This window comes from Coccinella septempunctata, chromosome 6 (assembly GCF_907165205.1).
Source record: "Coccinella septempunctata chromosome 6, icCocSept1.1, whole genome shotgun sequence".
Classification (NCBI taxonomy): Eukaryota; Metazoa; Arthropoda; class Insecta; order Coleoptera; family Coccinellidae; genus Coccinella; species Coccinella septempunctata.
Genome location: NC_058194.1, coordinates 24,325,399 through 24,348,657, shown reverse-complemented (window position 1 = coordinate 24,348,657; position 23,259 = coordinate 24,325,399). Strand labels below are relative to the sequence as shown.

The 23,259-nt window shown below is 36.8% G+C and overlaps 1 protein-coding gene across 4 annotated transcripts; it reads right to left on the bottom strand.

Moving 5' to 3' along the window:
- Window positions 1-403: 403 nt before the first annotated feature.
- Window positions 404-20,197, bottom strand: LOC123315746. 4 transcript variants are annotated; one of them, XM_044901576.1, is made up of 20 exons: window positions 20,002-20,197; window positions 16,058-16,240; window positions 14,795-14,935; window positions 14,635-14,670; window positions 12,845-13,027; window positions 12,312-12,455; window positions 11,902-12,216; window positions 11,505-11,819; window positions 11,132-11,446; window positions 10,891-11,073; window positions 10,325-10,786; window positions 9,991-10,271; window positions 9,379-9,601; window positions 6,019-6,150; window positions 5,571-5,894; window positions 5,089-5,415; window positions 4,189-4,293; window positions 2,605-3,243; window positions 2,204-2,527; window positions 404-1,234 (listed from the first exon to the last, which is right to left on the bottom strand). In XM_044901576.1, the coding sequence occupies exons 1-20, from the start codon at window positions 20,141-20,143 to the stop codon at window positions 864-866; spliced, it is 5,145 nt and encodes a 1,714-aa protein (XP_044757511.1). In that variant the 5' UTR covers window positions 20,144-20,197; the 3' UTR covers window positions 404-863. The 4 variants fall into 4 exon arrangements, with proteins under 4 accessions (XP_044757511.1, XP_044757512.1, XP_044757513.1 ...); XM_044901577.1 differs by lacking the exon at window positions 14,635-14,670; XM_044901578.1 differs by lacking the exon at window positions 4,189-4,293 and having other exon boundaries at window positions 20,002-20,196.
- Window positions 20,198-23,259: the final 3,062 nt, after the last annotated feature.

The window sequence follows — 23,259 nt, the reverse complement described above, 5'->3', positions numbered from 1 at the left end:
CCCGCACGCAAATTTTATAGAGTGAATTTAATTCTATCATGTTTCTATGCACAGAACGTCAACGATGAGAAACCCATAGTAACGACATGCAGAATTGCGTAATTATTATCATTATCTATATCAAATGAGATATGATCTGTTTTGTTAAATGGATACATTTATATATTTCAGGCGCTGGTAGAAAAAATATTGTTCCTAACTCTCGCGGGAAGTGTCTTGCCCGCACTCAACTGCTTACCCGAACTCTGCTTCGCATTATTCGGGCAACGTATCACTTTCCGCACTTGATAGGAAAATAACTATATCAATTTATCTCTATGGTTACCACTGTTTGTATAAGATATTTTTTTAAAGTTCATTTCTATGGTAAAAAGTATAATTGTAGAGTCAATTCAAATAAGAATTGCGTGCAATAAAAGAACGTTATTTTATTTACAAGATTTTGTTTCTATATACAACAATGAGAAACTACCTAAAAATAGGCAGTTAACAATAATATCCAGAAACTTATTTACAATCTATTCCATATTTACTCTGGGAATGAATAAGGAGTACTTCTATCTAATATTCGCTTTTTCGAGCCCTCAGATATAGTTTGTTCCAATAGGAATGAAAATATTACATAAATTCATGAAATTTGTATCGCTTATAAGTGATTTTAAGGCGTATTGAACTATTTATAATCATTAACTACAAAGAACAAAGTTGGAACAAACTAAAAAATTCAATTGAAACTAAATTGGTCCGATGTCAAATCGAAAAAGCAGCATATGAAAAAATTCTGCACTTATTGTCAAAAATGGTTCGATTCATTTTGTGATATAAAAAAAATTGATTATCATTTACGAGATACTCGGAAAAACCTACGCTGCTTTTGGGTGAACTACAATCGCCTGTTGCGGAGTTTTGAAACATTGCAGAAGAAACGCGGTGTAAATGACGAATGCGATGCTGATTGCAAACAGCGCGTACATGAAGATGTTGAGTTCCGGTTGGCGAAACCTGTTTTTACGCAGCCATTCCAAAACGTCGGCTTCGGAATGTAAGTCTCCTCTGAATATGCTGGGGAATCTGCGACGGAAGTAGACGATGGCGGGAAGATTGGTCACACCCCACTTCCTGGCGTATCTTGCGTCCGCCATCTTGACGAATGTTATGTCGAAATTGTCCGTTTCGCTATCTATGTTTTCCAGTTTTTCCATGATGATCTTGCTTTCTTCGGAGTTTATTTCATCTGGAACAAACCAAACTATCAACTCACATAAACATAAAACATAAAAGAAATCCTCACACCTCTTCATCTTGTGATAGATAGATTAGCCCATGCGGCCATTTTGAGAAAATCCAGGAAATATTCTATCGACGAATATTCCCAGAAAGTGACGATAAAGAAAATAACAATTATTCAGAGTTAGAAAACATTCACTACAATGCCTAGTAGAAAGAGTAGGAGAGGGAACCTGCCCCCAAAATCCCCAAAACAAATAGATACTATCTAATGGTATAACGACTGATTCGAAAACCACGACAGGGATTGACGCAGGAGTATACGAGGTTGAAACCAAAGATTATAGAGTTAGCTATAACCTAACTCTTTAATCTTTGGCTTACATCAGATGCTCAAGCATCTGGTAATCACTATCACTAAGACGTTGTCCAAGCATCTGCAAGGCAGAAATATTTGCAATCGAAAGATGTGTGAAAATAAACCCAGAAAGAATCAGTCTGACTGTCAGACAGCGATCAAAGATGATACGGAAGTGCCTAGAGTCCCGAAGGAAATGAATAGACCAATACACTTTCCAGAAAAGGAGCATAAAGTCTTTTCATTGGCCTAAAAGCTTTCTGTGCTATAGAAAAATAGGAAAGAGTTTCAGGAGAAGGAATAAACCGAAGGAGAACTGGAAGAATCTTCAATGACTGGAACAGTCTAAAGAGTTTTTTTGAATCTTGACTCTGCGAGATCTAAAAAGTATCTAGATCTTGCCAAGAATATGCTACACACCTTCTGGAATCCTTACAGGGCATTGTGGACTTAGGAGGCACCTAATGGGAACAGTAGAAGTGTAGATTCTTTGGGGAGATTAATGAAACTCATCATTGCTATTCAACGCTAAAAGTGCTTTGGACCGGAACTTTGCAGGATCAAAGAGGTTATTTTCTTGAAGCCATGCCAGATTACTATTAATATATTTATACTCACAGAAGAAAACAGTCACAAATTCATTTTCCTCCAGCAATTTTTCCAACATCTTCTTATTCACTTCTTCAATTTCATTCTTGATTTCGAAGACATCCTGTGACGTCAGCCAATCCAATATCCTAGTGGCCTGGGTTAGATCGCCATCGTAAACCATGGGTGTTTTCTTACGGAAGTACATAAGAGCCGGTAGTGTGTGCAACCCCTGTTCAGCTGCGGCTTTGGCACTGCAAATCTTCACGAAATCGATACCAAACAGATCGGCTTCGCTGTCGATTTCTTCCAAATTCTCTAAGATTTCGTCACACTCTGGGCAATCTTCGTCATCTGAAGAAAAGTATTGATGAAAATGAAGCTATTCAAAAAGGGAAAAAAGAATTAACCTCTCAACCCCTTATACTCACAGTAAAATACAGCTAGAAAAGAAGACTCGGCCAGTAACCTTGCTAGCATCCTTTCATTTACTGATTCTATTTCATCTGCAAGTTCCCTATTGTCATCATCAGTGAGCCACTCCAACACTGATTCTTCATTCTGTAAATCGCCTTCGAACAATAGAGGATTACCGTTCCTGAAGTAAACCAACGCCGGGAATGTTTTGATCGAGTACCTCTTCGCCAGTTGTGGATCCTGAATCCTGACCATATGTATCCCGTAGACGTCGCACTCGTCATCGATCTGTTCCAGGTCCTCCAAGATCTGCTCGCATATATGGCAGTTTTGCTTGTAGAAATACACGGCTAGATATTGGGTCTCCTCAACCATCCTTTCCAGCATGGTCCGAGATATGAGCTCTATTCGATCCTCCGTCCGTTGCTGTATCAGCCACTGAAGCACCTCTTCTTCTTCTTGAAGGTCACCTTCGAATATTCCTCCGATACCACTCTCGAAATACATGAGTACCGGAAATTCGTTGGCGCCATATTGTTCGGCTATTTTCAAGTCTTGCGTCTTCACGAATGTTATGCCATGTCTCTCGCAGTCGTCGTCGATGTTTTCCAATTCTTCTAGGATAGCACCACATTGGTCACAATCGTCATTATCTGGAATAGGAAGAGTAGAAATTGTTCCTCATCATCTTTTTTAAGAACGGATATGGATGCAATCGTGTCATTATTAAAATAATTAAAGAATGCTGGTTATGTTAATGGTGGACATTTATTTGAAGTCATCAAGAATGAGCTCGAGAATGCCGAAACATCAATAGACTGACTGCCTCCCTTAGGACAGCCACAGGGTCTGCTATATTCTACATAGGCCTCTGGATAGCCTGGGCGTCTCTGACCAAGTACATCCTACCAGCGAACCTTTCTATAGACGATATGATTGTTAAAGGCAACCCATCTTTCAAATCCTCGGAAAAATACCATAAAATGGTATGCATATGCTCCTAAACTTGTGGAAGTATATTCTGGGTGTCTAAGAGATCAGACCCCTCTGCTTGGTCTAATCTTTTCTGATTTCTAACTCGAAATACCATTTTCATTACTCCAATAGTCTCTATTTGAGCCAGTAGTTGATAATAACAATCATTAGTATTTTACAGGTGGCAGTCATAAAAACAATATCAGATATGCCAAAGTTTTGAAGCTTTATTCCAATGCAAATATCGAAGATGAATTTTTTTCAAGAATTTGAATGTATATTCCAAAATGTCACTGGAGGACATGAAAATATTCTTCGAGAAAGAAGTAGAACTAGTAAATTACATGCTACTATTTTCTGGCGTCCTTAAGTGTATGATGTTCGTGGAAAAGCGAAATATTTATATTACTGTCATGACATGCAAGAAATGAGTAGATAAACACAAAGAAAAACACACATAAAAAGAAAATTCAAATGGAACCAACAAAAACAACGTAACATAAGAGTGAGGAAACTAAAAAAAATATAGAAATATGTTTTGTGGAAATTTACACGTCAGTTTTTGGAAAATATCAATGAACAAAATTGTGGGGCTACACTCTTCAAAAAGGGGTTCGGTATACCGTTTTTTCCTTGCTCGACTTCATCAATATTCCTCGTTTTGTTTTTGTGGGCTTTCCGACCATTCTGCTCTTGCTCGCTGCACAAATCGCATAAGGTCTTGTTCCCTGTTAAGGTTAGCAAAGCATGAAATGAAGCATACAGCTCTTTCGTGACAACTATACCTAAACAAAATTATGAAATGATGAAATTTCCGAGAATCCCCACAAATTCTGTTCTCAATAATTAAATTGTTTCACATATCTAGGGGATAACCTCAGTTTTATAAAAATGCTTCTCAACTGTGAGAAAATTCGTAATCTCTTTAACTTATTGAGGAGGAAAAAAGGTTACTTGCAACATTTATCGTCTAAAAGCATGATGAGTTTGGATTCCATCAATTTTATTCTACATTTTTACAATTTGCAACTGGGAAACAACTGAATTGGTTTATAACGAGGAGTTTTTCGAGGAATTTGTTAAGTATAGTTGACAAAATCATTCAATTAGAACGAATATATTAATTCTCATGAGAATCATTAGAATTGATTATGAATTAATCATTACTCAAAGTTAATGAAGATATATTAAAATTTATATTATTCAATCGCATTGGCGAAGAAATATGTATATGTATTTAATAACATTCCTCACTCATAATCCAAATGAACTGATCAAAACAAAGAAGAATATTCTTCACTTCAATCCAGTGAATATTGGTTATAGATTTTTTTGTCGGAAGATATATTTACAAGATATTTATTGACATGGGAGTTATGAAATGAACTTGAAAGCCGTATAGTGAATCCAACTGGGGAAGGCTATTATTATCAGTTGATAAATGTTGAACTATGAATATGGAATGTTTGAGCGGTCATTCCTTTCTGTTTTGTTCAGTTTCACTTTCCTCGATATCCACTTACAAAAATAAACTGCAAGGGCATCAGTTTTCTGTATCAAATCCAAAAGGTTTGCACCCTCAGCTGCTTCTATTACATCTCCCGATGGATCTTTCTGTATCATTAGCCACTGTAAGATCTGCTGTTCATCGTATAAGTCACCAGCGTAAATCACTGGATCCTTTGCGCCAAGCTTGAAGAACAAGATCGCAGGAAGTGCAAATACTCCATGCTCCTTGGCCATCTTCTTGTCGTCAATCTTAACGAAATTTATTCCTGCTGCATCTGCTTCATCATCGATATGCTCTACTTCCAGGAGAACTTTTGAACATTGCTTGCAATCGTTACTATCTGAAACAGTTGGAAAAAACAGTTTTTAGAATTTTCTTTATAATGAAAGCACAGAATAATGAGTTTTCCTGTGTTCCAATCGAACAAAACGAAAAGAGGTAGTATACTACTGAAGAACAAATATAAGGCAATAATGTTCACAATCTATCACTCACATAGAAAAACAGCTACATAGTCTGACCTCTGTCGAATTTTCTCGAACATTTTGCTGTTGACTTTCTCAATATGATCGGTCAATTCCATGTTCTCTGGATCTGTCAGCCAGTCCAGCACTTCCTCTTCATCGTCTATATCTCCATCGTAATTCATGGTTTTTCCTTTCTTGAAATATGTTATACCAGGTGGATTTCTGAAACCGTACTTCTTGGCCATCAAACGATCACGCATCTTGACAATTTTGATTCCATATTCTGCTGCTTCATCGTCTATCAATTCCATATGTCGAAGAATTCTGGGACTGTCTGGATCTTCCTCTTTATCTACAACAATCACAATTCTCTCAAGTATCCCCTGAACGATGCAGAAAAATGATACACATGTGTTGAATGGTAGATATTCATTTGACTGTTTTCATCATCAATTTTTCATCTTGTATATACTCACACCAAACCACTGCTAAGAACTCCTTAGTCTCGATAAGTTTGAACAATTGTTCCCTTTCAATTTCTTCTATCGACTCATCGTTTTTCTGGTCTGCCATCCATTCCAGAACTTCTGTTTCGTCCATCAGATTTCCTTGAAAATAGAACTGGTATATGAAGCTTTTCAATTCCTCAACATAGCAATTCCGTAATCCGGAAAAACAAACGTCAATTATTCATGAAAAATTTCCAGAGTACGAAATGAAAACAAGTGAAAGTTTTGGAATGGCTGTAAGAACTTACCAAATGTTATAACTCATACTGAAAGCTGACACCTACATGCTGCTCTTGTACCAATAGAAAAAAGAAATATTTATATCTCATCATCAAGATGGCGTGCATGTTGCAATAAATACTAATAGAAAGGTGTAGAAAACAATTTATTGCCAGTCAAAATACATTAAACTGATATAACAATGTTATTAACATGCAGTTTTAGCGGCAGTATTGTTTTAAGCTGACACAATGTTTTATATACCCCATTAGCAACAATATTGTCTGATATTTGAGAAAAATAACTTGAAATGAACTAAATATAAAATAATGAAACAATAGAGAGCAAATTATTAAATTTCAATTGAATTAATCAGACAATAAGTTTAAATGCGAAAAATTCACATTGCAAAAATCGTGCAAATATTGCATATTAAATCAGGGGCCTCAACAGTTATCATCAGAGATATGCATTTCTGATATTTCGAAATAATAGGTATACAAATTTAGTGTGTATGAATTTTTTAGTAGACTATTCCTGACAATTACATATTCTTTTTGAAGAAGTGTTTTAATAAGGACTTTATCTGAATTCGAAAACACGTTCACTTGGGGAACACACTTCTGATTTTTCATTACTTAAATGTTAGAAAGTCCAATAATCTTAATAGCAGAAATCTCATGAAACGTGCTTGATGATATTGAATGAATAATTTGTATAGTTGCTATTTCATCCATTGAGCAATAACAATTTAAAACTTGAAAGAAATTCAAATAACTTTCAAAAACAACACAATAAACAAAACAATAATAGAATTTCCAACAAAATTTGAACAATATATCAATATGTACAGAAAAAGAGAAAACTTAACAAAACTTAAGTGATATAACATGAAAGAGGAGTGATGACAGTGAAAAATAGAGATTCGAATCAGTCAGTTTGCCACTTAGTGCCTTTGAAGGATCATGATTCGGCATGGAGAGGAAGTGATTTGTCGACCGGGTTATCACAAGACCTTCACCTCTCAGTTCAAGCATCTTCATCATGGAAATAGGATGGAAAAATTTTTGTTGAATATATTACAGTACCTACCACCACCATATATATTTACCAGTCCCAAAAAGTCCCTTCTTAGGCTTTGCCTTTCCTTCCTTCTCCTGTGGTGCAGCTTTTCCTGATTTCTCCTTCGGTTTAACAATACTTGTTTTAGGCAGAGGTGCTGGTACTTTTGTTGCTTTTTTAACGACGTTCTTAGGCTGCGCACGTGATTCAGATCTTACTGATGGTGTTACTTGTTTCGAGCCTTTCGAAGAAGCCAATTTCGCCACTTTCGTGCCTCCCGTAGGTCTGCTAGGACAGCATTGATAGGATTCGTAGGATTTTGTTGGAAAAGCTGTCCTACCTCCCATTCCAATGTAGAAGCATTGGTCCCCTACAGCAGGAAACATAATGTCAGATATCACTCTGAATAGAAAGGAATATTGGTGAAAAGAAAAAGAGCTATTGCTAGTTTAGAGCAGTTAGTAGATTGGACGAAACAAGGAGTGAGTCTGACACTATGTCCTGCATGCAGTATGGAGGGAGAACATGCACAGACAAGGATGCCCACTCCGAAGCTTTACACCGGTTCAGGTCTGTTGGATCGGCGTTTCATTCCAGAATACACTTGCTACCAAAGGGTAAAGATCCAGTCAATGGGGGAGGATTCAGTGAACAGTACAAATATCAATCTTATCTACAACAATAACAAATGGATGGACACTAAACATCGGGCCGCAGCACACTGCGATTCTGTCTGCAATATTATTGAATACGCGGAAGAGCAGAGACAAAAAAAAACGTTGGAGTGTATCCCTTCCTTACAATTATCCACTATCACCTACTGTACATTCTGGGAGTTCTGGTACATATTTAACAGAACTTAAATATTCTTGATTAACTAAAAATAGCGCTACTTTAACTACTTCCAGTGTGCTTAGGCCTTCAGTTTAAGAGAATGCGGTGTGAGATTTGAAAACGAAGAACAGTGTATATGAGAAATGTGAAAAATACACAACAACGTGAATATTTTTGTTGAATGCAATTAAGGTTACTCAAAATTTTTTTCTTGATTTTAACTGGTCCATTCAGAAGAAGGCTGAACACAAAGGGTGTCTCTTCGAACAGGATTATTCAAGGAAACATCTGATGGACTGCTAATAAACAATGAATTTAGGCACCACAGTGGGGAGATATGTTATCAAAAATGTTATTTCACAAATACTCGATCCTTGTAGATACAGTAGAAAAATTTTGACGAGATAATTTGTCAGTAAATTTTAACGAACAACATCAAATAAGGTGAACATGAACATGTCCATCAATTTTAGAACTAAAAGAGCGTAGATAATACGCGTTCATGAAGAAATTGTATAAAACTAGGCTAACAAGAGGAAAAATAATAATAAAGCTACAGCTTTTCTGAAATGTTCAAATGAAGAATTATTATTTCGTGCAGAAAAATCTGGAGATGATCCATAATGATCGATCGAAATTATTCAGATGTGTACCTATACAGTAGAATGTAGCTTTGATATATTATGACGAAAAAGTGAAATATGTATACAATTAATCCTAAGATATTTATGCTGTTCACTGAATCAACTGGCTTTTTCTTGTACCTGAAACGAAGTTAGCCAAATCATCAATACGATGTATTTCCTCTTCGTCTTCGTCTGAATCGTCATCATTATGTGGATTGCCACGTTTTTTTCTATATCTATCGTCGTCATTATCATCATCCTCGTCGTCGTCTTCGTCGTCATCATCTTCTTCATCATCATCACTATCGCCACCTATGAAATTACAGCACATGCAAATGTCATGCAACACACACGCCCGCCTTCTAAGCTTCAAGCTACTGGTCGATAGACATTTTGACTTTAACTTATTAATCAGTATGACATGAATTAAAAGTGAAAAAATCTTACTTTTCTGTTCAACTAGCCATTCTAGAACTTTCTCCTCGTTTGTGAGTTTACCTATAACATGTTCATGTGTTTTAAGTGAAAAAATCGTATGTGAATCTTATTTCGACACAAACCGTTTGAACATTCAATATTCTCTTACCATCATACATTATGGGTACTCCCGTTTCGTAGTAAACCAGTGCAGGAAAACTGAAAATACCAATTTCGGACGCCAAGTTCGAGTCTTTGGACTTGACGAACTGTATACCCTCCTTATCGGTATCGTCATCTATATTTTCAAGCTCTTCTAGGACTTCATCGCACTCCTCACAATCGTCACGTATGAAGAGAACAGCTAGATGTTCTACGTCATTTATCAGAACCTATAGGGAATACAAATCTTTCGATAAAAGCCAAACAAATTAACCAAATCAGAAACTGTACTTCGACAACCTCATCCTCAAATTATTTCAAATGGTAAGGGTGAAGATTCCATGGAGAAGCATGTGCGTAAAGAGGGAATGAGAAAACTATTGTGGAAAAACAATGGGGACAATCAAAATAATGCCAAAAAGTTCAAGCACTTTGAGGAATTCATGGTTTGGGCGATTATTAAAGTTGGCAAAAGATAGCTGCAGAAAGTATGGTGTCGGATTTCCACAGAAAGAAGAAAAAGAGAAACCTGTGACAGTGTAGAACAAGGTCTACTCAATTTAATTTCTGTCAGTTTTCTGACACCTAGGTGCTTGGTAATATGGTAATTATTCCTCACCTGCAAAGTTTTCCTATCAACGCTCTCTATCACATCAGGCTCAGAATCTCTCAACTCTGTTATCCATTCCAAGATAGCCTCCTCATGCATAAGATCACCTGTATATATTTCTCGGAACCTATTTCTGTAAAAAACAACGGCGGGTAAGCTGGGGAGATCGTATTCCTTATCAACTCCCTCGTCTGAAATCTTCACGAAGTCGATGTCTTTATCCTCGCATTCATCATCTATATTCTCGAGCTCCTGCAAGATTTTCTGCGATTTCTTTTCACCTTCTTTATCTGAAAAGATATACGTATATTGTCTGATTCTGGAAAGCATCAAACGAACTCACAGAAATACACAACAACGTGTTCGTTCTCCGACAAAATTTTATCCAGCATTTTAGTGTTGACCTCTTCTATACGATCTGGTATTTCTAAAGTGTTCTCATCGGTCAACCACGCTAACACTTCATCCTCATCTTCAACATCTCCAGAATAAATGAGAGGTTCCTTGTTGCGGAAGAATACCAGTTTTGGGAAAGCTTTGATTCCATGCTTCTTGGCTAGGGTTAAATCTTCAGTAGTGACGAAGATGATGCCAGTTTCATCCAATTCATCATCGATATTCTCCAGTTCATCCAGAATATCGTCGCATTTTTCACCTTCCTCACACTTGCCACTGAAATAGACAACGACATACTCATGTTCCTGGATTAGGTCTTCCAGAATTTCGTCTGTTACTTCTTCGATAGTTGCTGTTTGCTTTTGTTCAATCAGCCATTGAAGAACCTCGTTTTCATTCATGAGATCACCTGAAATAATCGATATTTCATGGATCAAATTCAATGTGGAGGAAGAGAAATATATGGAGATTTGTTTTTTTGGAAATGGGATCATTTGAAGATGAGTAACTCACCTTCATATATGGATGGAATTTTATCTTCATAGTAGACGAGAGCTGGGAGATGATCAATGCCCAGATCCTTAGCTTCAGCATCATTGTCAACCCTTATAATGATAATTCCTTCAGAATCCAACTCATCATCAATGTTTTCTAGTTCGTTCAGAACACGAATATCCTGTTTGTCGTCTTTATCATCTGAAAATTGCATGAAAAGGTGATGAAATGATGAGATTCCTCTTGAAATTCTACATACAGAATAAAACAGCGAGGTACTTCTTTTTCTCAATCAGAATTTCCATCATTTCATCGGTGACTTCAGGAATTTCACTGTGTTTCTTTTGGTGAAGCAACCATCCAAGCAGTTCGTCCTCTTTCAGTAGATCACCTTCATAAACGTGGGGTATTCCCTTTTCGAAATACACCAAGGTCGGTAGTGAGTCTATGCCGTATTCTTTGGCCTCCTCATCGTTGTCGATCTTGACGAAGGCAATCTTATTTTGATCGCACTCATCGTCTATATTTTCCAATTCTGTCAGAACCTTTTGACTCTTCTTCTGATCTTTATCATCTGAAAAAATCCAGATCCAACAGTATAAACTTTCACATTTATTCAAGGAAGTACTCACAGAAAAGGACCGCTACATATGTCTTCTTCTCAAGTATCAAATCCAGCATCTCATCTGTAACATCTTCGATTTGGTCGCCCTTAACTTGTTCGTCGAACCATTTCAGTACCTTTTCCTCATCTTCCAAATTACCCTCGTAAAGAGTAGGAATGCCATCCTCGAAATAAACAAGGGAAGGTATTTTGTCAATACCATATTCCTTAGCTTCGTCATCATTGTCTATTTTCACGAAAACAATGCCAAGCTTGTCGCATTCATCGTCGATATTCTCTAATTCATTCAAAACCTTTTGCGATTTTCGATCATCGTCGTCATCTGCAAAAAAGTTTATTCAGTTATCGATAGTTGTACTGAAAAGTACCCACTTCTATTTGCTAGGTAGAAAATTATAGCTTACAGAACAAAACAGCTAGGTTCTTCGATTCTTTGATGAGCTTATCCAGCATCTCATCAGTGACATCTTCGATTTCGTCCTTCTCCAGTTGTTGAACAAGCCATTCCAATATGTCTTCCTCAGCTTCCAGATCACCATCATATACGTTCGGTAGTCCTTTTTCGAAGTAAACTATTGATGGTAGAGAGTCGAGACCATATTCATTTGCAGCAGATGGATCATCAATTTTAACGAACTGTATACCGTACTTATCGCAGTCATCGTCGATATGCTCCAGCTCTTCCAGAGCTTGCATTGATTCTTCGTCGCCATGGTCATCTTGAAATACAAGAAATATTGAATAACCGTTCTTTATTTGATATGACCATTATGGGAGTGTTACAGAAGGTTAATTTCACAACATAATTACTTACAAAACAGAACAGCTAGATGATCGACACTGGAAATGAGGGTGCCTAGAGTTTTCGCTGTAACGTCTTCGATAACATCATCTTCATCACCTGTGCTCTTGTGTTGGACCAACCACTCTAATACATCATCTTCTTTGGTGAGTTCTCCTGCAATTAAAGATATCGATAATGTCTTCGCAGTGTTTAGTTGTGCCAAGTTCTGTTCCTGTTGTCATTTTTCCCCCTGGTGTATTTATTTGAATAGTTCACACAGAGATTGAAGCTGAGGCCTGAGCATGTTGAATATAATTGTGATAGGGTTCACAGGTTGATAATGTTGATATAAAACGATTGCTCAATTAAAAACGAGAAAGAAAGATTCTACTCCGATGAGAAAAGACCCCAGATTCGAAATATAAAGAGCTTTTCGTTTTTGTGCATAACTTACATCCTAATCGTTCAGGAACCAAACTGTAGATTGAATTCCGCTTGTGTAACAACTCAATTAATGTATGTATTGTTATAATTTGGCAAAACAACATGTAGCAATATCTCACCTTCATAAATAATTGGTATCTGATGCCTATAGTATACCAGGGCTGGCAGTGTTCCCAAATTGTATTCTTCTGCTAGGGCTTCATCATTTATCTTCACGAAACCGATGCCAAGCTGATCTGCTTCATCGTCGATATTCTCCAACTCCTGGAGCACTTTGGCGCATTTCTTGCAAGCGGGTTGATCTGGTATGGTCAAGTTCAGATTAGAAACTTTCAAATGAATATGTTGGATAGTTGGCAGGTGGTCTTAATTTAAGCTGGAGGTCGTCAGTTTTCATTAGGTGGATGCATTGCCGGACGAAGTGGTTAAAATGCGAGTATGCAATCGAATAAATGAAGAACCATACCGCATACCATTGTGAAGAATTCAAACGAACCCATATCGAATTCAATTTGAAGGTTTACTGTGCAAATTTAAAATTTCGATTTTCTATAATTTTTTTTTAAATTTTTCGAACAGTATGTTTGATCATGGGAGAGGGGAGAGAAAGTCAATTTTTCGTCTATATTCGTGAATATTTTTCATAGTGCTTTCTATAACCTTGAGCTTTTGATTTGAAACTTACCGATTGATGAAAAGTCCTACAGAAAGCTGCATGAATAAAAGAAATTGAATCGAATTTACTGATGAATTTCTTGAAATAAATCCATAAGAATAAAAGAGATTGTGAAATCGCACATCTTTAGCATTATTTCATTTCAAATAAGAAATAAGAAAAAACACCACCTGTGTAACAATATGGAAGTTATTAATAAGATGTGAATGTTTCATATTCCGCATTTTTTGTACCCATCAAATTTCATATCACTTCTTACATCGGGATAATCCATGTATTTATCTACATTATTAAATATTTTTTGTATTCCTTTATCAAATAAGAATGATAATATAGAATCAAAGCATGATGTTATTATTATTATTAGTGCTCCATTCGTAATTTACCTTTGTGAAGACGTGAAAAAATATAGAAAAACGCGTGGTAGTTAATCATTTTTCATTGAGGAAGAGAAGTTCAAGTCATAGGTATTATTTTCAGACAAACGTCTCAACTTCCTCGAATCTAATTAACGGCAATTAATAACTTCGAGCCACAGCAATTGTTTTACACGCGGGCTTAATCCAAAAATACCGCGAATTTTATTCGCTGATGGTGGCCAGTGTATGTTTATTTATAGAGAGTAGTCAGATTAACTCGCGTTTCTACGGAATTTTTATCGGATCTGGTGATTTTATTGAAATTTCAATCCAATCACTTCATTTTCTGCACTTTAGATGAGTCTACAGAAAAAGAATTCGTCTTCAAGTAGGCTGCGACATTTTGAAGGTGGATATTTCTTGTTTAAGATACTGATTCCTATATCTGAACTTCACGAAATCTGAAACGCTTTTACTCAACAGTTTTATGAAACTTTAAAGATAATCAAAAATGCTATTGTTAAAGCTAAGCACTGAATTCCAACTCTCAAATTTCTTTATGTAGTATATCTAGTAATCTGATTAATTTGTTTCCTTGACAGTCTTCAAGTAGGTACAGACTGCAGATCGTTTCACTCTAGAATAGATTGTATTGTACTGGATCACTTTCAACACAGCATTTCGTCTGAATTTTTTGATGAATGGGTTTTATTTTTTAACCAATAATTGATGTATACTCTTACTTAAAGGGGTACATTATGGGGAAACTTCGGTATAACGGTCATCAGAGATAATAGCGATTTGATAATGCGCAAAAAGCAACGAATCCTCATCAAACATCAATGCAAATCGAACTCAAGGGTGATCTACTTACTGAGTCCCCCTTTCGAGCATGTATTCGCATCAGGACCTGTACATCAATATGAATAAAAACATATAAATTAGTCACATTCTATACTACTTATACTTCAAAGCAAATCACGATATTATTCACATTTACTAGACACCGTTAAAGAATTAAAACTCATACTCACAGAACAGTACGGCAACAAATTCGGTCTCTTCGACAATTTTTTCTAGGATTCTTGCGTTGACTTCCTCTATTCTGTCAGGAAGATCCATGGCTTCCAGGCTCGTTAAGAATTCCAAAACATTCTCCTCATCCATCAAGTCACCTTCAATATGTTATATATTAAAGCAGGAAGAATATAAACTTAAGGACATCAAACAGTATTCATTTATTAACACATAGAGTTAGAGCTCATTTACATCGACAAAAAAACTATTTCACATGATATCTAAACACTGTGCTGCTCCTTATCGAAGCCCACTGCATTTTTACAATAATTCATGAAGATCCTGTATAAGACCCTAGTGCTTCTTTAGATTCAAATTGACATTGTCTCTATAGGTGTCGAATTTTCCTCTTTCAAAACGATCCCAATTTCAAAGATTTGCCACAAGATCAGAAAAGAGTTAAAGTTAAAAATATATAAGAACCATATTCAGTATCTATACTCTAAATTTGAAGTAGATATTCTAGAGAAAACCTACGTATTGTAGATAACGCTTGGAGAGGCCCATTTGCGCATTACACTCACAAAATATGGTCCTCATGACCCTTGGCTTAATCGTTTAAAAATTACAAGAAATTAATCTCTTTTGTGTGTGTGTATTGTATACTTTTATGGTCAGTATGTACAATAATTGACTACTGGTACTCATCTTGTGTTGTGTAGTATCAATTGTCACGAGTTTAACATACGTTTAGGAGCCTAGAGCAATCAGTGTGTTGAATAAATAAAAAAGTTATTGCTAAACGTCCTTAGGTTTCGCAAATTGTAGTTAGTAGAGTGGAACCTCTATCGTACTGGTGGAAGTGCTGCATGTACTCATGGGGGTTGAAGATCAAGAGCTACAACCGTCCCACAAGATCGACTAATACGGTTGAATGCACGAAAATTTTCTTTCGGCATCAGATGCAGTGTGTCAATTGCATTGCAGATTTGGTTGCTTTCTTCCTCGGAAAAATTTCCAAGCAAGAGAAAAATCTATTGTGACATCGATACATGGCTCAAAATTTCCTCTTTTGAATCCAGTTTTCACGAAGTGAAATAGTATGCAGGACACCTACTTTAACTTTCAGTTCTTCATCTGAAGAGTTAACCCCGTTTCTTACAGAACAATACAAAAAATTTTCTCTTATATAGTTCATTCACATATCTAAAGGGATAATGGATTTTTTTTAACACAATTCATCCAAATAAAAGGTAAATTTCTTTTATTCTAAAAATTACCTTCATAGATGATGGGTTTCTTCTCCCTAAAGTATGTAAGTGCTGGAAATTTAGTGATGCCATACTGCTTGGCCAGTCGTTTGTCGTTAATCTTGACGAAATCAACACCAAAAGAGTCAGTATCGTCGTCGATTTGTTCCAGCTCTTCCAGAACACGATCGCAAGTGGTACAGCTGCGTGCATCTGAAAAAATGACCTAGTTCTTACCAATATTATTATAAAAATAAGTTCAAATCCTTCAGAAATCAGTCCAACCAAGAGAAAGCAACAAATTCACACGAAAATTTGCGAAAGGGCTGCAATTTGAGATAGACATTGGTATTTTATAGCTATAAAGTATTTTTCTGGCTTTACTCCTTTGAAATTTCACGAATGAAGTTTCAAAAATTACAGAAGGAGAGTTTTCGCTTTATTTCCCAGTTCAGAGTGGTTGTTTGAAGCCAAAAACTTCAGGGATGGTAATCCTGACAGTGAAAATCTCAATTGACGTGTGAATGGGTATTTCATTGTCTGGCTGAACATATTAAAATATACATTTAAACAAAGCGGGTCACTCTGGATTGAAGCAAAATAGTTCATGTGTCAGTAGGTAGAAAGTGGGTTTATTTTTATCGGCATTTATTTATAAGCATCCAGTCCTAATGCTTTGGCGGATATCATATGTCTGTGATGCATAAATTCTTAAAAACTCCATCGAACTTCCCAATCAGCCAATCTATCAATTCGAAAAATATAAAATGTTTGTGGACAATGTAAACATAAAATATAGGGACCACGAAATTTGAAGAAAGCCTCGAGGCAGATATGTTGGCGACAAATAAATTAATATGTCACATATCGGCATAATTCTATCAATTATTTCGAAAGCCCTTCAAACCCTTCGAATTTTTTCCAACTTTTTTCGAAACTTAAGAAAGTTTTATCTGGATAACAATCCTATACATATTTTCAGTGAAATTCGCATTAATTTCACACGTCGTCTAGCCAAAAATGTTTTGGAGTAGATGAAAAATCAATTAGAATTGAAAGCAAGGTGAAATAGAAAAGGTGTTTCTGAAATGGTTGATGCTTCAATTTCATAATTCGATACTTGCTCAAGTTGTAGAACCTTCTACAGTTTTAGAACGAATTATTGATATCGAATTCAATCCTTGAAGGTCGAAAAGGAATTATTTATAAAGTGTACGAAATTGATGAGTTTGAAACAGCATCTGAGTTGATCTTGAACCATTTTTCAATCAACCATAAACAATATAAACTGTCTACTAATCATTGTCATCAAGGAAATTTCGCACCAAGTGGAATACGATCACTATTGCCTCATCTTGACCTATTTTGAGAGATTCATTGTTTTGTGAGTCAATTTTGGTTATTTATAAGTTTCAGCTTTGTCGTCTATGTTAACATTCAAAATTGTTGGAAAAAGAATTAGATCCAATGTTGCATAATATCGGCCAGTGGACACGGGCAAAGCAAATAATAAGCGGGTGGATACTATAAACAGTCACCCATGCTTGAAACAAGCGTTGGTGCCGGATCGTTGGAAGACTATGGAAAGACAGACAGTCCTATATGATATGAATCTCGGAGAAAATCATTAAATATGTAGATAAATCATGTTGGATAGAGAAATCCTGGAAAACGAAATGCTTATGTAGGACTTGACCTTGCATCATTTATTATATGATCTAACCTTACCTGAGAATTGAATTATTAAGTTCTGGACGACTTGAAAAACTATTCTTCTGCGAGCTCTACATGTGGACCTTTATGTATAGAAGGGAAATTTAACAATTTCCTGACCAGCATCATCAGAATGATAAAAAAAACAGAGCTTCAGAATGTTATTTGGGGGAGTGATATCTAAGACACAGAAAAACTCAAATACAATCAATGGAATTGAGACACTCTGATTTGACAAAGCTAGGAAGTTTCGTGTTCAAAAATCAGCCAGGCAAAAATCTTCAATCTTTTGATATTTCCATGAAATAATGTTGATTGATCATCTGAATGAGGAGGAATTACAATGCAGACACATTAAATAATTTTAATTAAGATTTGTAGAATGGATACGCGGAATATGAAATAAATATAATAATAAAAAATATTCTATTCGGGTGAATCCTGTACTTTCTACCGCAGTAGAACACAAAATAATTCATACACAGAAATTATTTTTTACGTTCAGTTGCTATTGGAATTGAAGCATGTTTTTTTAAATTTTAGGCTTTCAATATTGATATAATCAGTATTTTGACATCTATCATTTCCTAACTGATGAATAGACCACCGGTGATTGTCATGGTTTTAGGGGCTTACTGAGTTAGATTTTTCCTAGTTATGTGTGAAAAAAATAAATATAACGAAACCCATTCATATTGATGATTAAAAAAAAAGAAGATTGCAACTGTCACTTGAATTAACCAAAATTCAAAATATATGAACATATGCATCATGAATTAAGTCACGATTTGATTTCGTTGGACTGAAACTATTCAGGCTGTAATAAAATTGAATGATATATTATACGTCAAAAAGAGAAAAACTTCATATGAACTTATATCTTTCAAGGCTCTGTTTATATTTTCAATTTTGTGCTAAACGAACGGAAAAAGTGGGTGAAAATTTGTACATTTCTCAGATTTTTCAGCCTTAGTTCATTGAAGTGCAACAATAATTGGGTCAGATCAAGTCAGTGTCGGGTAATTCCGTGGGGTGGCGTTAGCAAAATAGTCCAAATTTTTCTTTTGGAATATTTTCGATAAATTCAATACTGAATTCAAAATATTCCAAAATGATATCAAATCTTATGTTCATTTTTAGAGAAAGTCATTCTAACAGCAAACTTTATTTCTGTAACTATAATTACAATATAAAAACTTCTTCTCGAAGATAAATAATGATGAAACATAAAATGTTGAAACGATTAATTCAAAACAAAATCTTTCTAATAAAAAAAAACTATTTGGAAATATGGAATGACAAAACTCAGAACACAGCTAACAAGATACAAATTCGTCACCCATTTGCATAAACGAATTAAGGAAAAAATTAAAAATAAACTTTTTATCGACTGTCTTTACTAATATGGGTTCATATATTCATAAGTTTTCCTCTTTTTTATGGAACGCATGATATACCATTGAATAATTTCAAGTGAATCTCCAGACACTCCTCACAAGGTGTCCTAAATTACTTGTTTTCGGCTGTTTCTCGTAATTCTACCCCAAATAGACAAACATGTTGAGAACACTCTTGATCTCAGTTCTTCTGAAAACTCCATAACTGAAAACCGTAAACGTTGTTTCAATTGACATTGAAAAGATGAGAAAAATTTAAAAAGAAGTACATATCATATTCCTAATAAAAAAGTAGCTGTAAAATAATTATGAATTCGGAGAAAATGGTCTTTTTCCCATAATCTCCATTTTGATGTCATAGACGACTAGCTTCGGGATCTTCAAAAGGACTATGTTCACCGAATTCATAATGAATCACCCACGGATATCTGTTTTTTAATCTTCCTGTAGAAAAATTTAATGATTTCCAGATATATCACAAATTATCAAACTTTCGTCTTATCCCAAAATCAGATGAACGTATTTTCAACATTTTTGTCTAGGAATAGGAGAAACAGCCAAAATCGAGCCATTTGGGCCACTCTGTAATTTCCTCGTACATTCCAACAGGTCGAAATGAAATTTGTCGAATCCCACAAAATCGGGAGAGTTTTGTGCGGTTAGAATGGGAAGAAAGTAAATCTGGCACCACCGGTCCCACTGAACACGACATCAGTCTGGACACTGCGTGGCGCGCCAAATCAGGAGATGGCCAGTCCATCTCCCGGATTGCGACACACTACACTCACTGCCCGAACGCGACGCCACGGCGGGTACAATTGAAGAAGAAGGGCCACCATCATAGCACAACACGTCTCTACTTACACCAGAACACAGCCACGAAATCCTTCTCCGCCAGAACGCGTTCCAGCTGCTTGGCTGTGACCTCTTCGATGACGGACTCCTGGGCCGATGGAGCGCGTTTGGCCGACGCCAACGTCACGACGAGTAGCAGCCACCACCACATGCTGCCGTCCACTAAGTGAGCGTCGTCTCCGTCGCGACGCACCTCGCCCCTCCACCGCGTCTCCACTTGGTTTTATTTCGTGGGTCAGCTGAAGCAACGGAAACGGTTCACTCCCACGAATCCGGAGGATTTCCATCCCGTTTTGGAGGATCGCGGTATTTTTAGGGTGCTGCTGTGTAGTCCCACTTTTTCTTATTCATTATTTTCATGGCTCACTGTCACTCGCAAAAGCTAGCTTTTGATAATGGGGTTTTTCGTGATATTCTTCAGAGACTCTTCGTGACAGTTGTTTGGATGGATGAAGGTCGATGAAAATCGGTGTCAGTATTCGATCAATGGTTCCACAGAAGTCAGACTTGCATTGCAATCTTTCCAGACTGACTAATCTTGAAACTCGTTTAGAGCATTCGGAGTTCATCCTGCTACCTCTACCTACGATCCAAGGTTAGATCTCCGATTTTTGCTTGGTACCAGAGGCTGTGATGATTGCTACAACTTCTCCAAACGACGACGAGTAGAGTGGCTAAAGACCAAGGTTAGAAGATTCAATCTTGGAAGAGCAATGTAAAGCAAACCAATCGTTTGGTTACTAAAAAACCTCTCACACATTTAAGGGTAATTCTTCATCCTGCCCTTGTTTACAAACAAGGTCAATGTCCCTTGACAAGGGTGACCCGGTTGATGTCATTTATCTTGATTTTGCTCGAGCCTTCAATCGCGTGCCTCATAGACGTCTCGTGAGCAAGCTCGATCATATCGGAGTTCGTGGCCGCCTCCTCTCTTGGATCGAGGCTTTTCTTTCTGACCGCACCTTCCAGGTTCGTGTTGGTGAATCTGTCTCTTCACCCAGAGTTGTCATGAGTGGAGTGCCCCAGGGCTCCGTCTTGGGCCCAGTTCTTTTTCTGCTTTACGTTTCTGATTTGCCACGCCATGTCACCTCTCACTGTTCTCAGTTCGCCGATGACACCAAAATATTTGGCCCCTCCAGTAGCTCCTCTACTATACAAGACGACCTCGACTCCATCTCACGGTGGTGCGAAGACTGGCAGCTACCACTCAACGGTGGGAAATGCGTCGTTCTCCATATGGGTGCCCGCAATCCGCGCCGGATGTACCATCTCAATGGAGTTGTTATTCCTGTTTCCAACAGCCATTGTGATTTGGGTGTAATTGTGACGGATAACCTGAGTTGGTCGGATCACATCCTCCATGCTGTCAGCAAAGCCAAAAAATCCTTATTTCTGATCCAAAAAGCATTTGGCAGGTGTGATCCCTTAACGTGCGCGGCTATATACCGAACTTATGTGCGACCTATTATGAAGTTCGCCGGGCCTGTTTGGAGTCCGACGTTGTGCCGCGATTCATCACTGCTCGAGGGTCTCCAGCGTCGTGCAACGCGTCTCCCATACGGAATCTCGCGCCCGTCATATAGTGAAAGACTCTCTATAATGAACCTACCAACTTTTATGGAGCGAAGGACTCGTGGTGACCTCATCACTACTTATCGAGCGGTAAACGATCTTTTTGGTGTTACTCTGCGCAACCTCTTCACGTTGAACACGGATGGCCGTTTGCGGGGCCATGCTTTCAAGCTCCGCAAAGAAAACTTCAAGACAGTGCAAAGGCAAAACTTTTTGTCAAACCGGATATTCGATGTGTGGAACGCGTTACCTCCTGTTGTGGTCGAGTCAGTGTCAGTGAACTCATTTAAGAACAATTTTGACAGTTGGCATTTAAGTCATAGGAACCTTAATTTGTAGTTTTTTTTTTCTTTCATGTTCTGGTTTTGATTTGTTCTGGATTATTTTGTTCCTTTTTTTTTCTGTGAGTTTATAGGCATTGCCTAAACTCTTATCCCCGTTAATAATAATAATAATAATAAAACAAGATGAGCAGCAAGTCGCCTTCACAGCGGCCTGACATGGGACCTGATTACTCAAAGTGACCAGAGCTACTTTGCTTTCTGCATTCTGCACGCCAAGACCTCAGCCAGTACAAAGTTGAATCTCAATCCACATGATTATTATTACCAAACGAAATTAATTCATGTGAAAAACTTCCATTGGTAAAAAAATCAACAAATATATGATATAAATTGAGCTGGCTAGTCACCACAACTCGCAATATCAATAGAAAGCCCATTTCATCGAGGAAAAGAAGACCATAGTTGTCGGTCATGAGAAACTCCTGATTTTCTACCATAACTTTTATAGGCTTCGAATATCTTCTCTCGTTGCTTAGAATAGACCTTTTATAATTTGTAATGTTTCTTTGACCATCAGCATAGTATTAACGATTTAGTTCGTTGTGTAGGTCTCCAGAAAAAAATCGTCATTTAAATGAATATTTTTAGTGAGGCTGAGTGAAAAGTTATTGTGGAAAATAAAGAAGGGTTGTCAGTTTCAGTCCTCAGTAGTTGTGGGGAATAGGTCAAAAATTTAGTTTTAGGTGCATCTCTATTTGAAAAATACCACTGCAAAATTTCATTTGTTCATCCCTGACCTTTTGAAAAAATATTGAATGAAAAAGACATAATCAAGTCGTCATCTTTTGCGTAACGTAACTCTTCAACCAAGCGTTTTCGCGCCCGATTCCATAGATTTCGTCTTATTTCAAGGTACTGAACCCATATCCGAATTTATTCCCATCAATCCTGGGACACCCAGTATATAGCAAGGTCATCCTAGCGATTGTATATACGTCCGAACTTACGAACACCCTATGTACAAAGTGATCTTTAATTGTGAAGTTTTCCGCAGTAATAGTATGTTGTTTTTCTTTTAAACATTCGGAATACCAAGAAAACAAAATTTATGTGGAAATTCCTCAGCAAATCGATTTCTTTGCTTCAGAAAAGGAGAGGATCTTCAGAACCTACAGATAGTAATTTCGGTCGAGGCAAAGCAAAAATTTCCACTGATTTCGACTTGAGTTTATCAGTCTAATCGAAAATAGCTTCCTTGAGGCAGTGGCGTATCTGCCAGTTCAAGCATTCAAGGATGTTTTGAAGATTATTCAATTCATAATACATTTTGTTCTAGCGAAATGTTTGCGAATCTACATCACTGGTTTGATTTATTATCTTCTCTTCATTAAATGACAATTTACGTACATAC